The sequence below is a fragment of the Balaenoptera ricei genome, chromosome 7 (genome assembly GCF_028023285.1).
Source record: "Balaenoptera ricei isolate mBalRic1 chromosome 7, mBalRic1.hap2, whole genome shotgun sequence".
In the NCBI taxonomy this organism is placed as follows: domain Eukaryota; kingdom Metazoa; phylum Chordata; class Mammalia; order Artiodactyla; family Balaenopteridae; genus Balaenoptera; species Balaenoptera ricei.
Window position 1 is genome coordinate 70,696,174 of NC_082645.1, and position 19,291 is coordinate 70,715,464.

The following is a 19,291-nucleotide window of genomic DNA, read 5'->3' on the forward strand; positions in this document are numbered from 1 at the left end:
CACCATTAATCTGCACTCACTTCAACAAAATAATGCTTTAATAAAGGAATTCCTGATTAAAAGTTCCACAGGTAAGTTAGAACTACTTACGCATGTGACACGGCTGCCTCTTTGCATTCTCTTATGTCATTAATACGCTTATTATAGCTATGAGCAAAAAAAAAAAAAAAAAAGGAAATATGTTAAACTTAATTTGGTCAATAACAGTAAAAATAAGTTAGTCAGATACTAGTCAATTAAAAATGTCTTATTATCAACAAGAAAAACTGGCCTTCAAACTGGAAATACATGGAAGAAGTCTATCCACATCCTTTTCTAGCACCTTAAGTATCCAATCAACTCTTCCTAGAAAAATAAATCTCATATTATATTAAAATCCAGTAATAAAATTAAAATTTACCATGCAGATTTTTATTTTATTAAATACACTTCCTTAAACCCCCAATAGAGACATTAAAATTATACTTCTGATATAATTAGCAGTGATTTCCAAAAATTGGAAGTGCTGACAAAGCTATTACTTCTGGCTTTTTATCACTTCTGACTTTTTATGCCATCTCGTAACCATAAAAAAATTTCTCAAAGGACATATACTAGTGATCAATACTAGTGACTGTTTGGGAATACGGCTTTTGTGGTGGAGAAAACTGGGGCAGGAAAGCATTTGACTACTTTAAATCATTTTAAGGAACAGAATTATGGGTGATTTTTACTCACCATTTTTAAAAAAACACTTTTTTTTTCAAATTAAAAACATTTAAATAAAAGGAACCGAACACCAACATCAAACAGTTTAAAGGTGCCATCTGAAAAATAAACGCTAATAAATACATGTTAATTTCCTTACTAGTAAACGCAAAAACTCAAAATTCCTAAAATGTTAAAGAAAAATTATCTTCCTGACCACCTGGCTAAAACCACTTAGACCAAGAACTTCAACTTCAAAATTAAGTACGCTAAGATTTCTGTGTTCTTTAGGGAAATGTCCAAAATACACTAATTCTGTAATCACTGACCTGTATAAATAATGAGCTTTTATACTTGTGGTCTGACTTGTAATTACTATAATAATTCACATTTTAAGTTGGATCGATCACTCACGATTTAATAAAAAATTAAAACTTTTCAACTTTAAATACAGAGATTCTTAAATGGTAAATTTAACAAAAATTTGCGTAACAAGGGAATTCCCGGGCAGTCCAGTGGTTAGGATGCAGTGCTTTCACTGCCGTGGGCCCAGGTTCAATCCCTGGTCAGGAAACTAAGATCCTGAAAGCCGTGTGGCATGGACAAAAAAAAAGGCGTAACAAAAAGACAATCAGTTTCATGATGCCATTAAACTTATCTGTACCATATATACCATCTGCTCACTCAATATATGGAGACTGTCTGGTTCTAAATGTTTACATATATTTAAATATAATTCCACAGAGAGGATGTCAGTATGCTAAGACATCACATAAGTTTCAGGATTTTTGAACTGAATCAATCAGAAAATGACAAAGCCCACAACGACACAGGATATTTCCAGGTACTCCACCATATAAAATAAAAGGTGAACTAAGAGTTGAAAAATACAGAGGGCACTGTTTCTTGTACTATGACTGAGAGACTACCTGCATGAGAATGTCAGAATCACTTATGGTGACAGAAATCAAAACAGTGATCACTTGAGAAGGCTAGAGGGAGAGGGATCAGGGGTGGCAGTACTGATCAGAAAGAGGCACAAGAGAATTTTCTGGGGATAATGGAAATACTCTGTATCTTCATCTAAGTGGTCACCAAGAGTATTCATATGCAAACTTGTTGAGCTGTACACCTAAAATTTATGCATTCTTCTGTTCATAAATTTACCTCAATAAACTACTGGGGGGGGGAGGAAGGGCATTTCTTTAATCTCTCTAAGATACAGATAAAGGAGATATAGAACATTAGAGGTGATGCCCAGGAACCTGGATTTTAATTCGCATCCCAGGGTACTTCACATGCACACTAAAATTTGAGACAGTATAGTGGCTTAAACTGTCAGTACTAGACATAGCTTTACATTTTAATAACTAATAGATTTTTTAAAATCTCAATTTCTTTAGGACATTACTGAATTGGATATGAAATAAATGTAGGTAAATTTCACTTCTATGAAGCTGACAAACCCAACACAATTATTCAATATTTTCAGGTTCGGGGGACCCCAGGATATTTTAGATGCTCCTAATTTCAAAGCATTTTATAACCAAGTCTGAGTTCAACAAATGCAGGCATTAAAAATTCCAAGAAAACAAATTTGAGGATCATTTGTGTTACAGGGAATGAATCACTTAGAATACTTCCTTATTATAAGGAAACATGATTTCCTTTTTGCAGTGTCTGACTTCTGTACTTGTTATAATTAATTTAATGACGTGTCTTTGATTGATTCATATACTTTTCTAAATGCAAGATATTCTAAAATACACTTCTAAAATAGCACTTCTAAAAATTTCAACTCTTAAAATGTACATTGTGCTTTTAGTAATGTCTAAAACCATATTACAATATGCAAAACAGTACATATTTTCTTTCTCCTAGAATGTACATTTTGAAAGGGCAGGAACACTAGATTTTTTAAGCTGTGAAATTACCTGTAAAAAATATCAGGATCATTGCTAAAAACAACTTGGTGTGACTGGTAAGTTGGTACAGGCTATATCTTCTTGTGTAATATGATCCTTCTCTATCCCCAAAACTTTAATAGATATTCCACTCACTACTCTTCTCCAAAAAAGACAAAATAATTGAAAATGCCATACCCTCGTATGTTTACGAATAAGTCTTCCGCAGCTTTGTGAATGTGGAAAACTTCATCCCGAAAGAGAGAGAGGCAAGAGCTACTTTGAAGAGCTAGCTTCCAAAGGTTCAGTGCTGTTGCATCAGTATTTAGGATCCCATGGCACAAAATAAAGCCAACTTTAAACAAATGAAAAAGAAGTGCAAATATAAAAGTATTCCAAAGTTAGATTATTTCAGTTACAGGGTAGCTTTTTAAAAGTAAAGAAACATTAACAAATCACTAAACCGAGGCTTTTAAGTGACAGCTAATAATACATATACACATAAGATGCCAGCAATATTTCTCTTTTTCAATAATAATTTTCTGTACTCTGCAAAACCAGTGCTTTGAACCTATACTGATGAAATGGGGGAAAATGTCACTTCTGGGTTGAGAAGGAAGTGGTTTTAAAAAATGAGTAAAAGATACTTTAAGCCAGAGATCAGAAGCTACCAATTTACACGTAATACAGTAATCATTACAGTTGTTACAAAAACTGATAAAGAAAGCTAATCTACTCTTCTAAATCTCTAGAAGAAATTAAATAGCATCTCACATTTTCATAGCAAATTATAGTTTTTACTAAATAAGTTCTTTGACATGATTATCCTATAGTGTAGAAAGAACCAGTGGTATCCTTTTCTTATAATTGAAGAAATGAAGGTCAATGACTTGCCTAAAGTTATACTAATAAAGTATTAGAGCTAGACTTTGCTTCAAGCAGTTACCCTTAAAGTCCAATATTCTTTCAATATATTACGCTGCTCTCTATCATATGAATTTGAGTATCTTTTACCTTCTGTCATCTAATTTAGAAATCCTACACAAATGTGTAATCCTGTATGTTTGTTGATGTCTTCCCTAGCGCTCTATATTCTAGGCCATAAAACCTCATCTTTCATTCCTTCAACATTTACTGAGTGCATATTATAAAGTAGGTACCGTACTGGCCAGTTACAAATTCAATCCTATTTTCTGTGAGATTTCCCTCTGATTCTCAATCGTCACTCCCATCTTTAAACTCCTGAATCGTTAACATTGAACTTGCCACTTGTCTTTTATTCTTAGCTCAACCTTCCTTTTAAAGGGTCACTATACAAGCAAGCTAACTCTTAAGCATATATTGAGAGTCCTACATACAGGAGTACATTGAACTTCCTTAAATTTCCTGAAATATATTAAGATGTTTTTCATACAACAGGGTCCCTAAATGCAAGCCTAATTATTTGATCTAGTACGTAACCAAAGAAATAGAACATACTGTATGAAAGTTTTAAAAATCCTCAAGAAAAGCTTTGTAAAAATTTTTGCCTCGTGTACTGACTTTTTTAAAAAAATAAATTTATGTATTTATTTTTGGCTGCGTTGGGTCTTCATTGCTGTGCACGGGCTTTCTCTAGTTGCAGCGAGCGGGGGGCTACTCTTCGTTGCGGTGTGTGGGCTTCTCACTGCAGTGGCTTCTCTTATTGCAGAGCATGGACTCTAGGCACACAGGCTTCAGTAGTTGCGGCACGCGGGCTCAGAAGTTGTGGCTCAAGGGCTCTAGAGCGCAGGCTCAGTAGTTGTGGCGCACGGGCTTAGTTGCTCCGTGGCATGTGGGAATCTTCCTGGACCAGGGCTCGAACCCATGTCCCCTGCATTAGCAGGCGGATTCTTAACCACTGTACCACCAGGGAAGTCCCATGTACTGACTTTTTATACTCTAATCCCCTTAGTACAATGAAATTTCACTTAGTGCCTTGTACCTCAATGTATACTTAGATTCACAAGATTGTTGTTGATAATAAAATTTCTCTGAGAATATTATCAGTTTCATTATGGGTTACTGTATATTTTACTTTTTTAAGATATGGGTCACATTATACATTAAGATATATTCATTTGTTTATGATAAGATCAATAAAAGGTAAATTAATTTAAAATAGCCCAAGATTAGGAAGACAATTTATTAATTGAAGCACACATTAACCTCCTTTCCCCACTAAGGTCCCAAAAAAAGGACAGAAAAAAAAATTGTTTTAAGCAATAAAAATATTAGAAAACAAGATAGAAGACCAATACTAGACAAGAAAGTTGGAGAAAATCTTTGAAGAAAGAAAGACTGTACTATCAATTTTAAAAGAGGTCTTTCCCAAGGAGTCCTCTTAGTGTAATTAATAGAGTAAGAACAGACCCTGAAAAGAATATCAGGATAAGTTATGGTGTAACTGCATTCAAAAGAGCGGGGTCCTCAACATTCCAGACCCTCAACAATGCTTGGTTCTAGGCTATAATCTAGACCAGTGACTCTGAAACTTTAGCTTTCTAGCAGGATCACTGGGAAGGCGTATTAAATCACAGGTTGCTGGGATCCATTCAGAGTTTCTCATTCAGTAGGTCTAGGGTAGAGATCAATATTCTGCATATCTAACAAGTTCCTAGGTGATGTTGCTAGCCTTTGAACTAATGTAGAGCAAAGCTCTAAAGAAAGTAGACCATCTTCTATAGAAAGTCCTAGTGTGGGAATTGGTGTCAAAAAGAGAAGTGCACAGTTTGACCTAATTCTATTAATTCTACTCAAGGCTCAAATAAATGAAAGCAGCAAAACTGAGTAAACATTCCTTACTTTTGGCAATTGTGGTTATCCCAAATCTGTTTGCCTTTTCCATGCCCAGGTATCCTCCCCTTAGGGTAGTCTGCCTTCTGACTCACATCCCTGCTCATTACACAAAGCCTGCATTCAGCATTCCCTTTTAAGGTAAAGACTGGGGGGAAACAGTCCTATTTAACGCTAGAGGTCACTCATGCCACCTAACTCTACTAATCACACTAGTTCTTTATCCACACATCCATAAACATAAAACAGTCAAGGATCACCACACTTTTGAGCAAAATCAATACTCTGAAAGTTGTGTTTTTAAATCAACAAAGCACGAAAACCTTAACTACCATTATAAAAGAAAATATAAACATCCAAACCTGATCAACATAAAAATTATAATTAATAAAAATGGCTAAGGGCAGGGAGTATGTGCTAAATTCTTCCTCTTTCATACTAATAACAGTGCTACTCAAACTGCCAGTGCATATTGAGATTAAGTAGAGAACTGAGAGTATTTAGAAACTTTCATTTAGAAAACTTTTCATTGACAGCAATTTATAAGTAGAAACCTAATAACAATCAAATTGTTAGATTAAATTGAATCTAATAATTAAAATGTGGGCTTTTATTTTGTCTTTGCTTATTACTTTATTTCTGATAATTCCAATAATTCAGTTCCACTGTATTTTATAAAAGTATCAATCTAAAAATCACTAAAGGGCTTCCCTGGTGGCGCAGTGGTTAAGAATCCGCCTGCCAATGCAGGGGACACGGGTTCGAGCCCTGGTCCGGGAAGATCCCACATGCCGCAGAGCAACTAAGCTCGTGCGCCACAGCTACTGAGCCTGCGCTCTAGAGCCCGTGAGCCACAACTACTGAGCCCAAGTGCCACAACTACTGAAGCCCATGCGCCTGGAGCCCGTGCTCCACAACAAGAGAAGCCACCACAATGAGAAGCCTGCGCACCGCAATGAAGAGTAGCCCCCGCTCGCCGCAACTAGAGAAAGCCCGCACACAGCAACGAAGACCCAACACAGCCAAAAATAAATAAATAAAATAAATAAATTTATAAAAAAAAAAATAAAAAAAAAAAAAAAAATAAAAATCACTAAAAAAGAAAAATTGGTCCTTCACCAGTTTTAGAAACAGTATAATAAAAAGTCATCAAATAGTACCTAAATATTAATAAATTAAGAGACAAATTTATTTTATTAAAATCTTATTTTATAAGAACTAAAAAGCACAAACTGCTCAAAATTATTCCCCTCTGCCAGTGGACCTGGGGTGGTAGAAAAAATTATATTATAGCAATTCTCATTTATATTATATCTGTGTGTCTATTTCTCCCATAGTTTGTGGACTTCCTAGGAGTGCAAACAAGTAATTTTATCTCCCATGCAAACATATGAGTCATCTATTACATATACTAAAGTAAATTAAGACCAAAAACCTTAACTGAATAAATGCAATATGAAGAAAATCATTAAAAATAAAATAAAAATTTAGTTTGGATGGCCGTGTTGAGAGGGAATATAACGTAGACCATCAGCCTTGGATTTAGTGTGGGTTCTTTGTCTTTGTCACTTACTAGCTGTGTGGACTAAACTTTAGATTCCTCATCTGTAAAAAAGACCATCTACCCTAACAGGGTGAGTATAAGGATTGAATAAGGTAATGTACATAGAAGGCTTAGCACAGTGCTTGGCACAAAAGTAATACATGTTACTTGTTATTTTTCTCTAAAATGTAAACGTGAGGGGTAATCAAAAACTAACCAATTTTACTTACAGATAATCCATTTTTCCATGGCATCCAAAGAGAGATATTCGCAAGGCATCTTAAAAAGAGAAAATATAAATTTGTGGCTTAAAGAAATTCTTAAAAAAATATTCTGTACTGAGTTACTCCTCCTTCTCTTCCTCCTGAGAAGTCTGACTACTCAACTCTTGGTTCATATACCACCACAACATATTTGAAAAGTTGGATGAAAGTTTTATAACCTATATTTATACTTGCAGTCCATAAAGGACAATGAAAGCTGTGCCTCTTTCACATTTACACACCCTGAAACCTCTCTTTAAAAAACACTGTTGCTAAATTGTGTTCAATCTGGTAAATGACTACTTCCAAATTTCCCAAGTCTATTGCAGAGTTTGCAGTATTCCAAAGGATAAAATTTTAGTCAAGTTAAAGAAAAGATTTATGTACCTCGATGTTCACTGTCTCACCCAAATCAGTAATTATGTGTGTGTATTCTCCATATGCATAACATCTATGTTCATATACACAGAAAAAAGCTTGAAAAGAAATGTAACAGAATACAATAGCGATTTTCTCTAGTTGGTGAGATTTGGGATGATTTTTGTTTTCTTCTTTATAATTTTCTGAATCTTCCAAATTTTCTACCATAATAAGGCAAAGCAAATTTTTAAACCTTAAAAGAAAATACTCATACTACTAATTTTACTAACTTAGCATCAGAATCTAGAAATACAAAAACTAAATGGTATGATTTAAATACTGAGCATTTTACAATAAATAAACTTCACTGACAGGCTAATACTAATTAGAAGAAAAACTGCAATAGCACTGCTTAACTGACATTTTTTTTAAAAAATCAACTTTACTATTTTCATTCAAAAAAGAAAATACAGAACCATACAGTGTCAGACTGTGCAGGGTTAAGCATTGTACTGGGTGCACTGATGAGACTCAATAATTGAGCATTTCTCCACTGGTCAGCTGAAAGATTCCTTCGTGGATACACCATCTGAAGAGAAATCAGTGCATCTGAAAGAGACTAATTAAATAGAAAAAAAGAAAGTTGAGGAATAAAATGGTTTTTTTTTTCAATTTCCATTTAAATTCCAGCTACAACTGCTGTGTGTTTCTAACTGTATCATCGTAAAACAACAAGAGCCTAATTACAACTACGCTCCGTATAATATTTGAGGTGGGTTCCAGTTATCCTCCTCTAGATTTTTTTTTTTTTAACTTCATGAAGCTACATAGATTCTGCATTCCTCAGCAAAAGCTTAGCTCAAGAAATCATGTTACTTTCTTAAGGTGAAAATGTTTGGCAATCTTGAGATCTTTATTTCAAAAAGGGTAGAGAGTCTAGGGTCATCATTTTGTGCATCACTTTCTACTCAATAGCTCTCACTGAAAGAAAAAGACATTAGGGTTACATGACTAAGTGTTAATACAGCTCAACATGTTTCATATTTCTTCAAAGAATGCCTTCTAAAAATAACCCATTGTACTTTATCTTAATAAATTACTTAACTTCTACTTGTCATTTGGTCTATTAATTACAGCTTTATCATCAAGGTATTTAATTTTTCATCTCATCTGATTCTTGCTTGCTTTTAACTATTCTTTGCTATTCATCCCTCCTTCCTAAAAATTCTGTACGAGTGGTTCTTTAATCTGGCTGCATATAAATTGCCAGGGAAGTTTGTTCAGAAAAAGAGAATCCAGGGCTCTGCCTGAACCAGAACCTCTGGGAGTAAAGCCCAGGAATCTGTTCTTATCACACTCCACCAAGTTATTCAGAATAGCTTTTTAAATTAAATTAACTGAATTTTAACAAATCCTAGCAAATACATGATGGCCTTTCTATCAAAACCCTGAGATATCACAGAACATTGGAAAAATCAAGATTAGGAGAAAACTGGTCTAATCCAAATGGACAATTCTCCTCAAGTAATTATTAATTGTCTAATATATGCTAATGGCTATGGAGAACTTAAATAGAGATCCAACAGCCTTTAAAAGAAATTTTCATCATCTAACTGGGAAAAGAACCAAATCTGAAGTGGCTAACTAAAAACAAGGCCATACATGATTGGCAAGAAGTTAGAAACAGATCCAGAGAAAAGATAGGAAAGGAGTAGGGAAGACATTTCTAGGTGAGGAAAAAGGACTATCAAAATCAGAGAGACAGACAACAATGATCTGCTCAGCACTTTGAGGAATCCTGACACTTTCATCTACAATGCTGATTTTTACTTCAAAACTGATGTCATCTACTAGCCTCTTTCAAACTAATGATTCAACTAACTCCAAGACATTAAACCTACAAAAATTTGTAGGTATAATACAGCTATGCAAAGAAATTAAACCGGAAATGCATCTTCAGAATTTTCATGGGAGTAAGAAAACTGAAGGAAAATTCTTGCTGTCAGCTGTATGTCAAAAAAAAAAAGCATAGATTCATAAAAAATACTGTATTACTAAGAAGTCTGACTCCGGGCTTCCCTGGTGGCACAATGGTTAAGAATCCTCCTGCCAAGACAGGGGACATGGGTTCGAGCCCTGGTCCAGGAAGATCCCACATGCCATGGAACAACTAAGCCCGTGCGCCACAACTACTGAGCCTGTGCTCTAGAGCCCGCGAGCCACAACTACTGAGCCTGCGTGCCACAACTACTGAAGCCCGTGTGCCTAGAGCCCGTGCTCCGCAACAAGAGAAGCCACCACAATGAGAAGCCTGCACACCACAACGAAGAGTAGCCCCCACTCGCAACTAGAGAAAGCCCGCGCACAGCAACAAAGACCCAGTGCAGCCAAAAATAAAACAAATAAATAAATTAAAAAAAAAAAAGTCTAACTCTCATCATTCAAAGAGAACAATGGGCCAAGATTCTAATATCCTGGGTTTTAGCTCTAGTTTTGCCACTATTGCTACCAAATAGCTTACTTCATCATATCACTTCTCCAGTCCTCAATTTCCTTATCTATAAATAATGAGGATACCTGTAAATTTCCTTGATGTGCTTAGGAACTAGCCCTCCCTCAGAGAAGCCATAAAGGCAAGACTCTAAACCAAAACTATTTCATTAAGAACTATTTTTTTAATATACCATAAAAGACATGCCAAATTATCACAAAACTCCTGTAATATTTCTCTCATTAAGAGGCTATATTATAATAATATAGCTAAAATTTATTAAATACTATGTACCTAAATACTCTTTACAAAGTAACTCATTTAATACTGCACTTTTACAGGTAAGAAAACTGAGGTACACTGAAGTTGGTTAAGTAACTTGCCCAATATTACACTGTAATTGGCAGAGTTGGGATTAGAACCCAAGCAATCTGATACGAGTATAGACATTCTCAAATACTAAACTTCACTATCTCTATACACTATACTGAACCTAAAAACTACAATGGATCAATATATTCCTGAGTCTCTATTCACTATTCTGAACCTAATTAATGAGTTCTCTGGTTCACAATTAGATAAAACCATGCATAACTATTATTCACATCTCATTATAATTTTCTTTCTTAAAAGTAGTTTATCACTCTAACTATCCACCCTTAAGCTATCTCATATGCCTTTTGAAGCACCCCTAAAAACCAGCTCTTACCTTGCTATGGGGTACAAATTCTTCCATCATCTTCTTTAAAGGGTTTTCATAATCCACAATCATCTGACCAAGACGTGGGTATTCTCGGTCACTTAAAACAGACATATCAAATATCACTGAGTTGTAAGCCATAAAATTAACTGGGAATTTCACATAGATTTTTATAATGCAGGTTTACCTTGCTCCATGGGTCATTTCATGAGCGTAGTTGTATAATCCAATGATTGCCTTCCTTTCTTCAATTCGAGACAGCAGTATCATTAGTGTTGTATATGTTATGATCAAATCTAAGTAGTTCTTTGTTAAATCAAAGTTTACAGTCTAGGAAAAAAAAAAACATTAAGTTCAACTCCTTCCTATTTCACAAACTTTTAAGCACACACACAAAAATCTTCATGGCAGCTACTGAAAGCTAATAATTTTCTATAGTTGTTTGTTTTATCCCCATTTCTGAAATTCTATCTAAGTCCTTTCACCAAAAACATGCCTAAAATTTGGGAGTTATAGATAATAGTTTTGTGTTTGTGACACAATTTTATGGATGAAAAAGAGTCTGTGATCACCCTATTCAAACTGCTAACAGTTTAAAAGAATAACCAAAACCAGAAAAATAATAAACATGAAAGCAAATCTCACCAAGCAAGAAAAAAGGAGTATTAAATAGATAAATAGGTTCACCATTAAGTCAGTGGAGACGTTTTTCACTTTGACTTCCTATATCTAGAAATTGACTTAAGAAAGATTTTATCAAGTATGCTTTTTAGAGAGAAAAGGATTACTTGTGCAACCTTTTAAAATTGGGCCTATTAAAATAAATACTAAAATTAACAACTATTTCCGAATATGTACAAGATTTATATTCAATGACAATCAAATAAACAAGTGAAAATACAGTATAACTCCTTACCTTAAAAAATACAAGCCAAATTAACAATGCTGAAACTTTATATACTAATCATTTATATTTTCTCTAAAGAAAAGCATTTGATCCCCTTGGTTCTACTAGAAACAGACAGAAAAATTGGAAATTTTTCTGAAAATAATACTTACAATATCAAAGAAGACTTGGCAAACATCAATAGTATTCAGCAATTCACAAACATGGTCCTGAAAATAAAAGTTTATTTAAACCTTTTACCTATACGAATACTACTAAATTCAGAAAACACACACAAATAAAATGTATTTTGAATTTTTGTTCTAGAAGAATTCTAATTTTATTATCTATAAGTGACAGAACAATTTATATGATTAACAAATATCAATCTATCTCTGAAATGTTAAATTCTATACATTAAAATACATACCTTAAATTCCATAACATCTACAAATGTGAAGTAATATAATGCCAGATTTTTCAGAATCTCTGATTTTTCTTTCTGTAGTTGTGCAAGCTGTTGCTGCGAAAACAAAATTAGAATGCATTGTTTACTGAGAACAAAATTATTTAGTTTTACTACAAACTATCTTCTTTTATGATTGCTAAATGGAAGCACAAGCGTTTAGGACAATATTTCTAGATGATTAAGGCTCTTTTAAAAAACCAATATACTTGAGACAGCAACTGCTAATAGGGACCAGCAACTGACATTGTGAGGCTATAAAACGAATCAAAGCAGATTAGTACCAAAGTGCACTACTATTAAGGAAAATTGGAAAGTGTTAGGAAAAAATAATTATCAAATGAACTCTTTAAAAAAACTAAAAACAACTCATGAGCATGACCACACTACTAGAAGTGGTAGAAAAGAAGGTGAAAAACACTGTAACTTACACTACAAAAAACAATATGCTTTATAAATTTGGAACTTACCAAAAAGAACATCCAGGCAAAGCCACGTTACGCATGCAAAATAAAATGTAGATACAAACATAAAATACAGTAACGGTTCCCTGACCAGATCCACAAAACACAATAATACATTAAAGAAAAGCAAAAACCAAAACAACAAAAAAGAAATGAGAAAGAAGCAAAACTAGAGTTAAGACACTGGTAAACGTATGAAGAAGGAAATGTGAATAAAAAAGACAAATATTGTTTCAATCAACTGTATTATTAAATTTACAAAAGTCCTAAGTTTTCTCTTTAAAACAGCTATTAATATAATTTCTGAAAGAATCCAGCCATATTTAACATCATCTGCCAGAATTCCAGAAAAACATCTAGAACCTATCTGATACTCTGAATGTAGTCTACAGAATAGAAACTTCCACTTCTGTTAGAAGAGGAGAATCTCAGGCCCACCTCAAACCTACCAAATCAGAATCTGCCATTTAACAAGATACCCAGGTGATCTGAATGCACATTAAATATAAAATAATTCACCTAGAACATGAGAAAACCAGAAAATATGAGGAAGTGCTTCAAAATATCAAACTTGCTATCAAAGCCCATACAGTTTTGAGGCCCTCAATCAGTTCATACTTACACCTACACAGGAGTGTTGGGGGAGAGGTGCTTCTACACATAATTGTATTGAACTATTATGATAAGTCAGAAAATTTATAATAGTGAGCATAACATCAGGAGATTAAAAAAACTATTAAAAGACTATTTAAAAAACAGCAAGCACAGCATTCTGGTAGACCCAACTATTATAAAGTGCCCTAGACACGGCAGTCCCTGAGGACATTAAAAAAAGCATAAACGAAGTATCTCTACTTCCCCTATATGCCAGGCAAACTGAGATATATACTTATAGTGACGTATGTAACTGTTCTAGCTTTATCTGTGGGAGTAGGTGACTTTATTTTGAACAATATATGTTTCAAAACAATTCTATGTTTATATGCACACTTTTAATCATTACCACTCACAACATCAAGCAGACACATTTTTAAATGATTCTGTTTCCTCAGATTATACTACCTTTACCCTGTTCAATAACATTAGATATTTACAATTGATGTCTTAATCCTTTCCCCTACTTTTCAGTACTTTAAATTTGAACTTTGCAAGGTAACAGGTGAAAGTAAACTCATAATATAATAGGATAAAAAGCAAAAGTATAATTTGGTTGCTACTGGGTTAATTATTAATAGCGCCTCCTTTCAATTTCAGTGTCCTAGTTTGGATAAAAAAATGACACAGTCACCATCTTATTATGGGCCTTAAGGATCTTTTATACAAATTCTTATTTTGCGGGACTTCCCTGGTGGCGCAGTGGTTAAGAATCTGCCTGCCAATGCAGGGGACACGGGTTCGAGCCCTGGTCCGGGAAGATCCCACATGCCACGGAGCAACTAAGCCCATGCGCCACAACTACTGAGCCCGCGTGCCTAGAGCCTGTATTCCACAACAAGAGAAGCCACCGCAATGAGAAGCCCGCGCACCGCAACGAAGAGTAGCCACCGCTCACCGCAACTAGAGAAAGCCCACACTCAGCAACAAAGACCCAACGCAGCCAAAAACAAATAAATAAAATTTTTAAAAAAAATTCTCATTTTGCATATTAAGAAGCTAATGCTCACAGAACTTAAAAGAATCTTCCCAAGGTTATATAACTACTTAACATGACAAGGCCAGGATTAGAAATTTCATATCCATGCTCCTAATAAAGTGTTCTTTCTACCATTCCACATGCCCCCCATCTTCCTTTTTAATAGTAAAATCTCATTATGGTCTCAATTTCTCATTCAATTTTATTTCCCCCCAAATTGTATGTAACTAGCCTCTACACTGGATAAAACAAATTTACTGAACTAATGGATATCTGAATTCAAAATAACTACTCAAGTTTTTAAGACCCTACATAATTTGGTCCTAATTTACCATTCCAATCTAAATTTCCCCTACATCCATTCACACACTACACACAGTACCCAAAACAAACTATTCACTATTTTCTATACACATCTCATGTTTTCTTTACTGTTTCTTCTCTTGAGATGTCCAAATTCCACCACTCATGTATGTCCAAATCCTACTACTCCTAAACTACTCAATTTAAATGTTGACTTTCAAGAAAACATCCCTGATTGAACTTTTTCCCTCAATGCAAATAACATCTCCCTCCTCTAAATGTGTATAATTTATAATAATATCATTTTCTACTTTATATCAGTTACCTCCAACACTATGAGACAGTGTATCAAACTCCACAGCCCATATCATACAGCTCTGCACATAAAGAAGTACACAATATAAACATCTATCAGATGAGTGATTAGGACAATTTTAAAAGACCTTTATATGTCAGCATCAGATGACATGTTTTAGCAAGTGACACCCACCTCTTACTGTGAAATCACGGCTAAATGACTCAACCTCTCAGAGTCTAATACCCTCATTATCAAACTGGGAGCTAATGTGGGCAGTTTAGCCAAGATAATATACATGAGAACACTTTACAGTGCCTGGCACCCAGAAGCTGCTCATTAAATATTAAGTGAATAACAGAAGATGTTCACAGACCACTTCTCCAAAATAAGCAAAAATAAAGCTGTTTTAAATAATCCCAATACTACTCATAGTACTTCTAATAAGAGCTGATATTAACTGAGCATGCTCTCTTTGCCAGGCAGTGTTCCAAATAACATACAAGTATTTCACAAAATCCCCTCAACATCTCTACATATAGTTACAATTATGTTTCCTATTTAATGAAAATAAATTCCATAAAGCTCTGCATGAAAGTTCAACTATAACAACAAAGAATAAAAGTGTCTACAACTCCTGGGCTTCAACTGCAAAAAATGCTCCATTTTAGTTTTTAAAGTGAAGTAGAGCAGACACTACCAAAAAGTATTTAACTTCTAGGTTCAACATCCAGAACAAGTTTTTTTTTCCCCATTATCTCTTTGTTTTATAGTAAATAAAAAGTAGGAAATGGTTTAAGAATACAGATCAGTAATAGATTGTTTGATGCTATAGAACAGAACATTAGAAAAGTACAATTTTGAGAAATGATTCTATCAATATTCGCTAACACTTTAAAAGCATATAATGGATACATGGGTTAACTATATGAGCAAAATATCTGTAAAATGCTTTCATTGAAGCTTCTAACTGTGGATCATTATTCTTAAAATTTAAGTAAAATGTGTAGAAACAAAATAAACAGGATAAATAGCCATGCAGATCACAAAATAAGATCATATCTTTGCAATGAAAAATCTTGGTAATTAATCTCTGTACAATTAAGAAGCATTTTCTACACAAAATGTTAAGTATCTAAAAAACTGATTGAAATTTAGTATTTACTAGCTTTCATTCTTTCAAAGAAAAGATACTAGCAAATTACAATAAGGAACCAATGACTAAGAGAGCTAACTCACAGATTTTCAACATAAAGGAAAGTGACTGAAGTCCTTTATTCACCCATTTCAAATATTCTTTCATCATCGAAACTGCTTATGCATAATAAATTATTTTTCTTGACCTAAACTATGCTAGTATTTTGTTCCTCTTAAAAAACAACCAAGTACAGAAGTTTGGTTCAGGGAAGGCTTTGTTCAATTTCTTAGTATGATATTCTAAATCAGGCTTTTCTTTCTTTTTTTTTTTAAATTTTATTATTATTTATTTATTTATTTTGGGGGGGCTAAGTTGGGTCTTCATTGCTGCACGCAGGCTTTCCCTAGCTGCAGCGAGCAGGGGCTACTCTTTGTTGTGGTGCGCAGGCTTCTCATTGTGGTGGCTTCTCTTGTTGCGGAGCACGGGCTCTAGGCCTGCGGGCTTCAGCAATTGCAGTGCAAGGGCTCAGTAGTTGTGGCTTGCGTGCTCTAGAGTGCACGCTCAGTAGTCGTGGCACATGGTCTTAGTTGCTCCACGGCATGTGGGATCCTCCCGGACCAGGGCTTGAACCCGTGTCCCCTGCATTGGCAGGCGGATTCCCAACCACTGCGCCACCAGGGAAGTCCCTAAACCAGGCTTTTAAAAATAAGAGTGCTGAGAGGCTATTTGCATAAACCTCTTTTAAGGAACTGTCCAGTCACTACTCTACTCATCAACACTCATGTGGAATACTATAGTATAGAAGCCTCCTAACTGATCTCTGTACTTCTGCTCTTGCCTCTTCAGTCTTCTCCATATAGTAGCAGGAGAGTGGACATTATAAGGTAACACACTACCCTGAAGAGATGATTCCAATGAAGGTTATACAAGATATTAACTCTGGGTGAAGAGTATACGTGAACTCACTGTATTATTTTTGTTTAAGTCTAATATTATTTCAAAATAAACGGTTTTAAAAAAAATTTTAATAGTTTCCCATCACACTTAAAATACAAAGTCCTTACCAATGTCTCAGAATAAAATCTGAATAGGACCCCTGCCTGTCTCTACAACTTCATCTCCCCTCATGCTCCTCCAGCCTCTCTCAGTAGTTGTCATACTGGTCTGCGTGCTATGTTCATCAAATAAATTCACCAAGGTTGGTCCCACCTCTGAGCCTTTGCACTTGCTCTTTATCATGTCTGGAATGCTCTTCTCTACTTCTTCACATAGCTCAATCCTTCACTTCTCTTCAGAGAAGCCACTGTTGTGCACTTACCTAAAATAGTCTTCTCACCCACGTTACTCTCTTACTCCTCATCCTGCTTTCTATTTCTTCCTACCACTTATCTCCAAATAAAAGTACGTATTTATTCACTTCAGTTGTTTGTTGTCTAACATCCTAATTTGAATTGAAATTCCACAGAGGCAAGGAGGTTTGTATTATTTCATGCTATTATTGTATCCAAGGTCTAGAATACTAGCACACAGTAGATGCACTTTAAATGAATAAATAAATGATCTTCAAGTTTCTCAACGTAAGTCATAGAATCAACTTTTAAATTGCACTAATTATCAATGAATGCAATATCAGGTATCAATTCATGTCTCAAATGAGTTTATGTATCCTAACACAGAGTGGTGATTTAATCCCCTGAATAAATCCCTGTTGGGTAAAATACTTCATTATGTCCTTACAGGATAAGAAATGAGAAACATTTAAAGAGAATGACATATTCATATCAAATATAAGCAAATCTCCTAAGATTATATGAAAATCCAAATTAACACAAAGATTAGTCATTTTAAAAAAGGTTCATGGGACCTTGTCGAACTTTCATTTTATTATATACAAATGATTCCATTGGCATTCAATATTTCATAAATGCACTTTTCTGAGCAAAAGGTAGTAAATAAATTTTAGGGAAAGTTATCCTAACACTTGCCTAGTAAATAAGCATTACTGAGTGTTTAATATTTGTTACTAAACTTAATCCTCATAACAACTTTGCAAGGTTCATTTTTTAAATTGTGGTAAAACGTAACAAAGTCTACCACTATAGCCATACTTTATAAGTGTGCAGTTCACACTTACAAATATATCTGCATTGCTGTGCAACCATCACCCCACCTATCTCCAGAATTTTTTTCATCTTCCCAGTCATGGTATATATTTATCCTCATTTTCCAGATATAGAAACAGACTAGAAAAGGGTAAGATGTTAATCCAGGTCAATCAGATTTCAAAGTTCAAAACACCTCTTCAATACACTTTAAAATTCAAGTTGCCATACCATGACAAAAGTAGTATAGGGATAAGCAAAGCTAAGGCTATTTTCTTCTCAGAAAATACTCCTATTTAATTTGTAGCTTCATCAATCTCACAGATTGAAGCTTCTAAGAACTCTAATTCAACCTCTTCATTTTATATACTAAAGTGATCTTTTTCAAGTTTATATTGCTGTCATCTGTTTAAATTAATTCTGAAAATCAAAGAGTTTTGTTTTTTAAAGAACAGAAAGGCAAAAAAAATTAAAGGTTTTATGCATGCCTCTTTGCAATAGGACTTTACTGTTCCTCTCATCAAGAGATGTAGTTTATTTTCCCACCCTTACAATCTCAGCTGGCCTTGTGACTTGCTTTGACCAAGAGAAAGCAGCGGAAGTGATACTCTTAACTTACAAGGCCTTATAGCTTCACATTTTGTTCTTTTTTGGAACACTGTCCTAAAGTGTCATGTGTGGGAAAGCTAACATATCCCACGGAAAGAAAGGTTCCACATCCTCTATCCCAACAGGCCCCATGCCCCAACCACCCACCAGATGAACACAGCTGTGACCTAAGGCTGGTGAGACCAGCAGAGGAACTGCCCAATCAACCTCAGAATATGAAATAAGTTGTCATTGTTTTAAGTCCATTAAGATTTGGGGTGGTCTGTTATGCAGCACTAGGTAACTGAAACAAAGATTAATATAAAGTTCAATAAAAGAAATTAAAATAATCTCTATTTCACCACCTGAGCACATTAACTTGCACCAGGAAGAATCTTGGAAGTTTAAGATTTCTGGTCACAAGATTGTTAAATTAATGCAAACTGATGAAACTAATTTTATCATTAGTACTAGAAAAGCACTAAATATATGCCCCAGTATAGTGTGGTCGGTCAGATCTAACATCTTTGTATAAACGATACCACACTGTGTTAATGAAAAATACAATTTACCTCATATAATGGTACCATTTTCCATTATGAATGAAAATGTAATTGAAGCTAGTCCCTTTACACTCAATTTTAATAATATTTT

At 34.5% G+C, this 19,291-nt stretch overlaps 1 protein-coding gene across 1 annotated transcript in view; it reads right to left on the reverse strand.

Moving 5' to 3' along the window:
* The window catches only part of NCKAP1 (NCK associated protein 1), a 95,406-nt gene that overhangs the window by 48,499 nt on the left and 27,616 nt on the right, over positions 1 to 19,291 (reverse strand). The window contains exons 3-10 of the mRNA XM_059928282.1: positions 12,079 to 12,171; positions 11,822 to 11,878; positions 10,950 to 11,092; positions 10,772 to 10,862; positions 8,053 to 8,190; positions 7,179 to 7,227; positions 2,790 to 2,946; positions 91 to 147 (exon numbers count right to left, since the gene is read on the reverse strand). Coding sequence (XP_059784265.1) covers positions 91 to 147; positions 2,790 to 2,946; positions 7,179 to 7,227; positions 8,053 to 8,190; positions 10,772 to 10,862; positions 10,950 to 11,092; positions 11,822 to 11,878; positions 12,079 to 12,171 — 785 coding nt within the window. The remainder of the gene's footprint in view (positions 1 to 90; positions 148 to 2,789; positions 2,947 to 7,178; positions 7,228 to 8,052; positions 8,191 to 10,771; positions 10,863 to 10,949; positions 11,093 to 11,821; positions 11,879 to 12,078; positions 12,172 to 19,291) is intronic.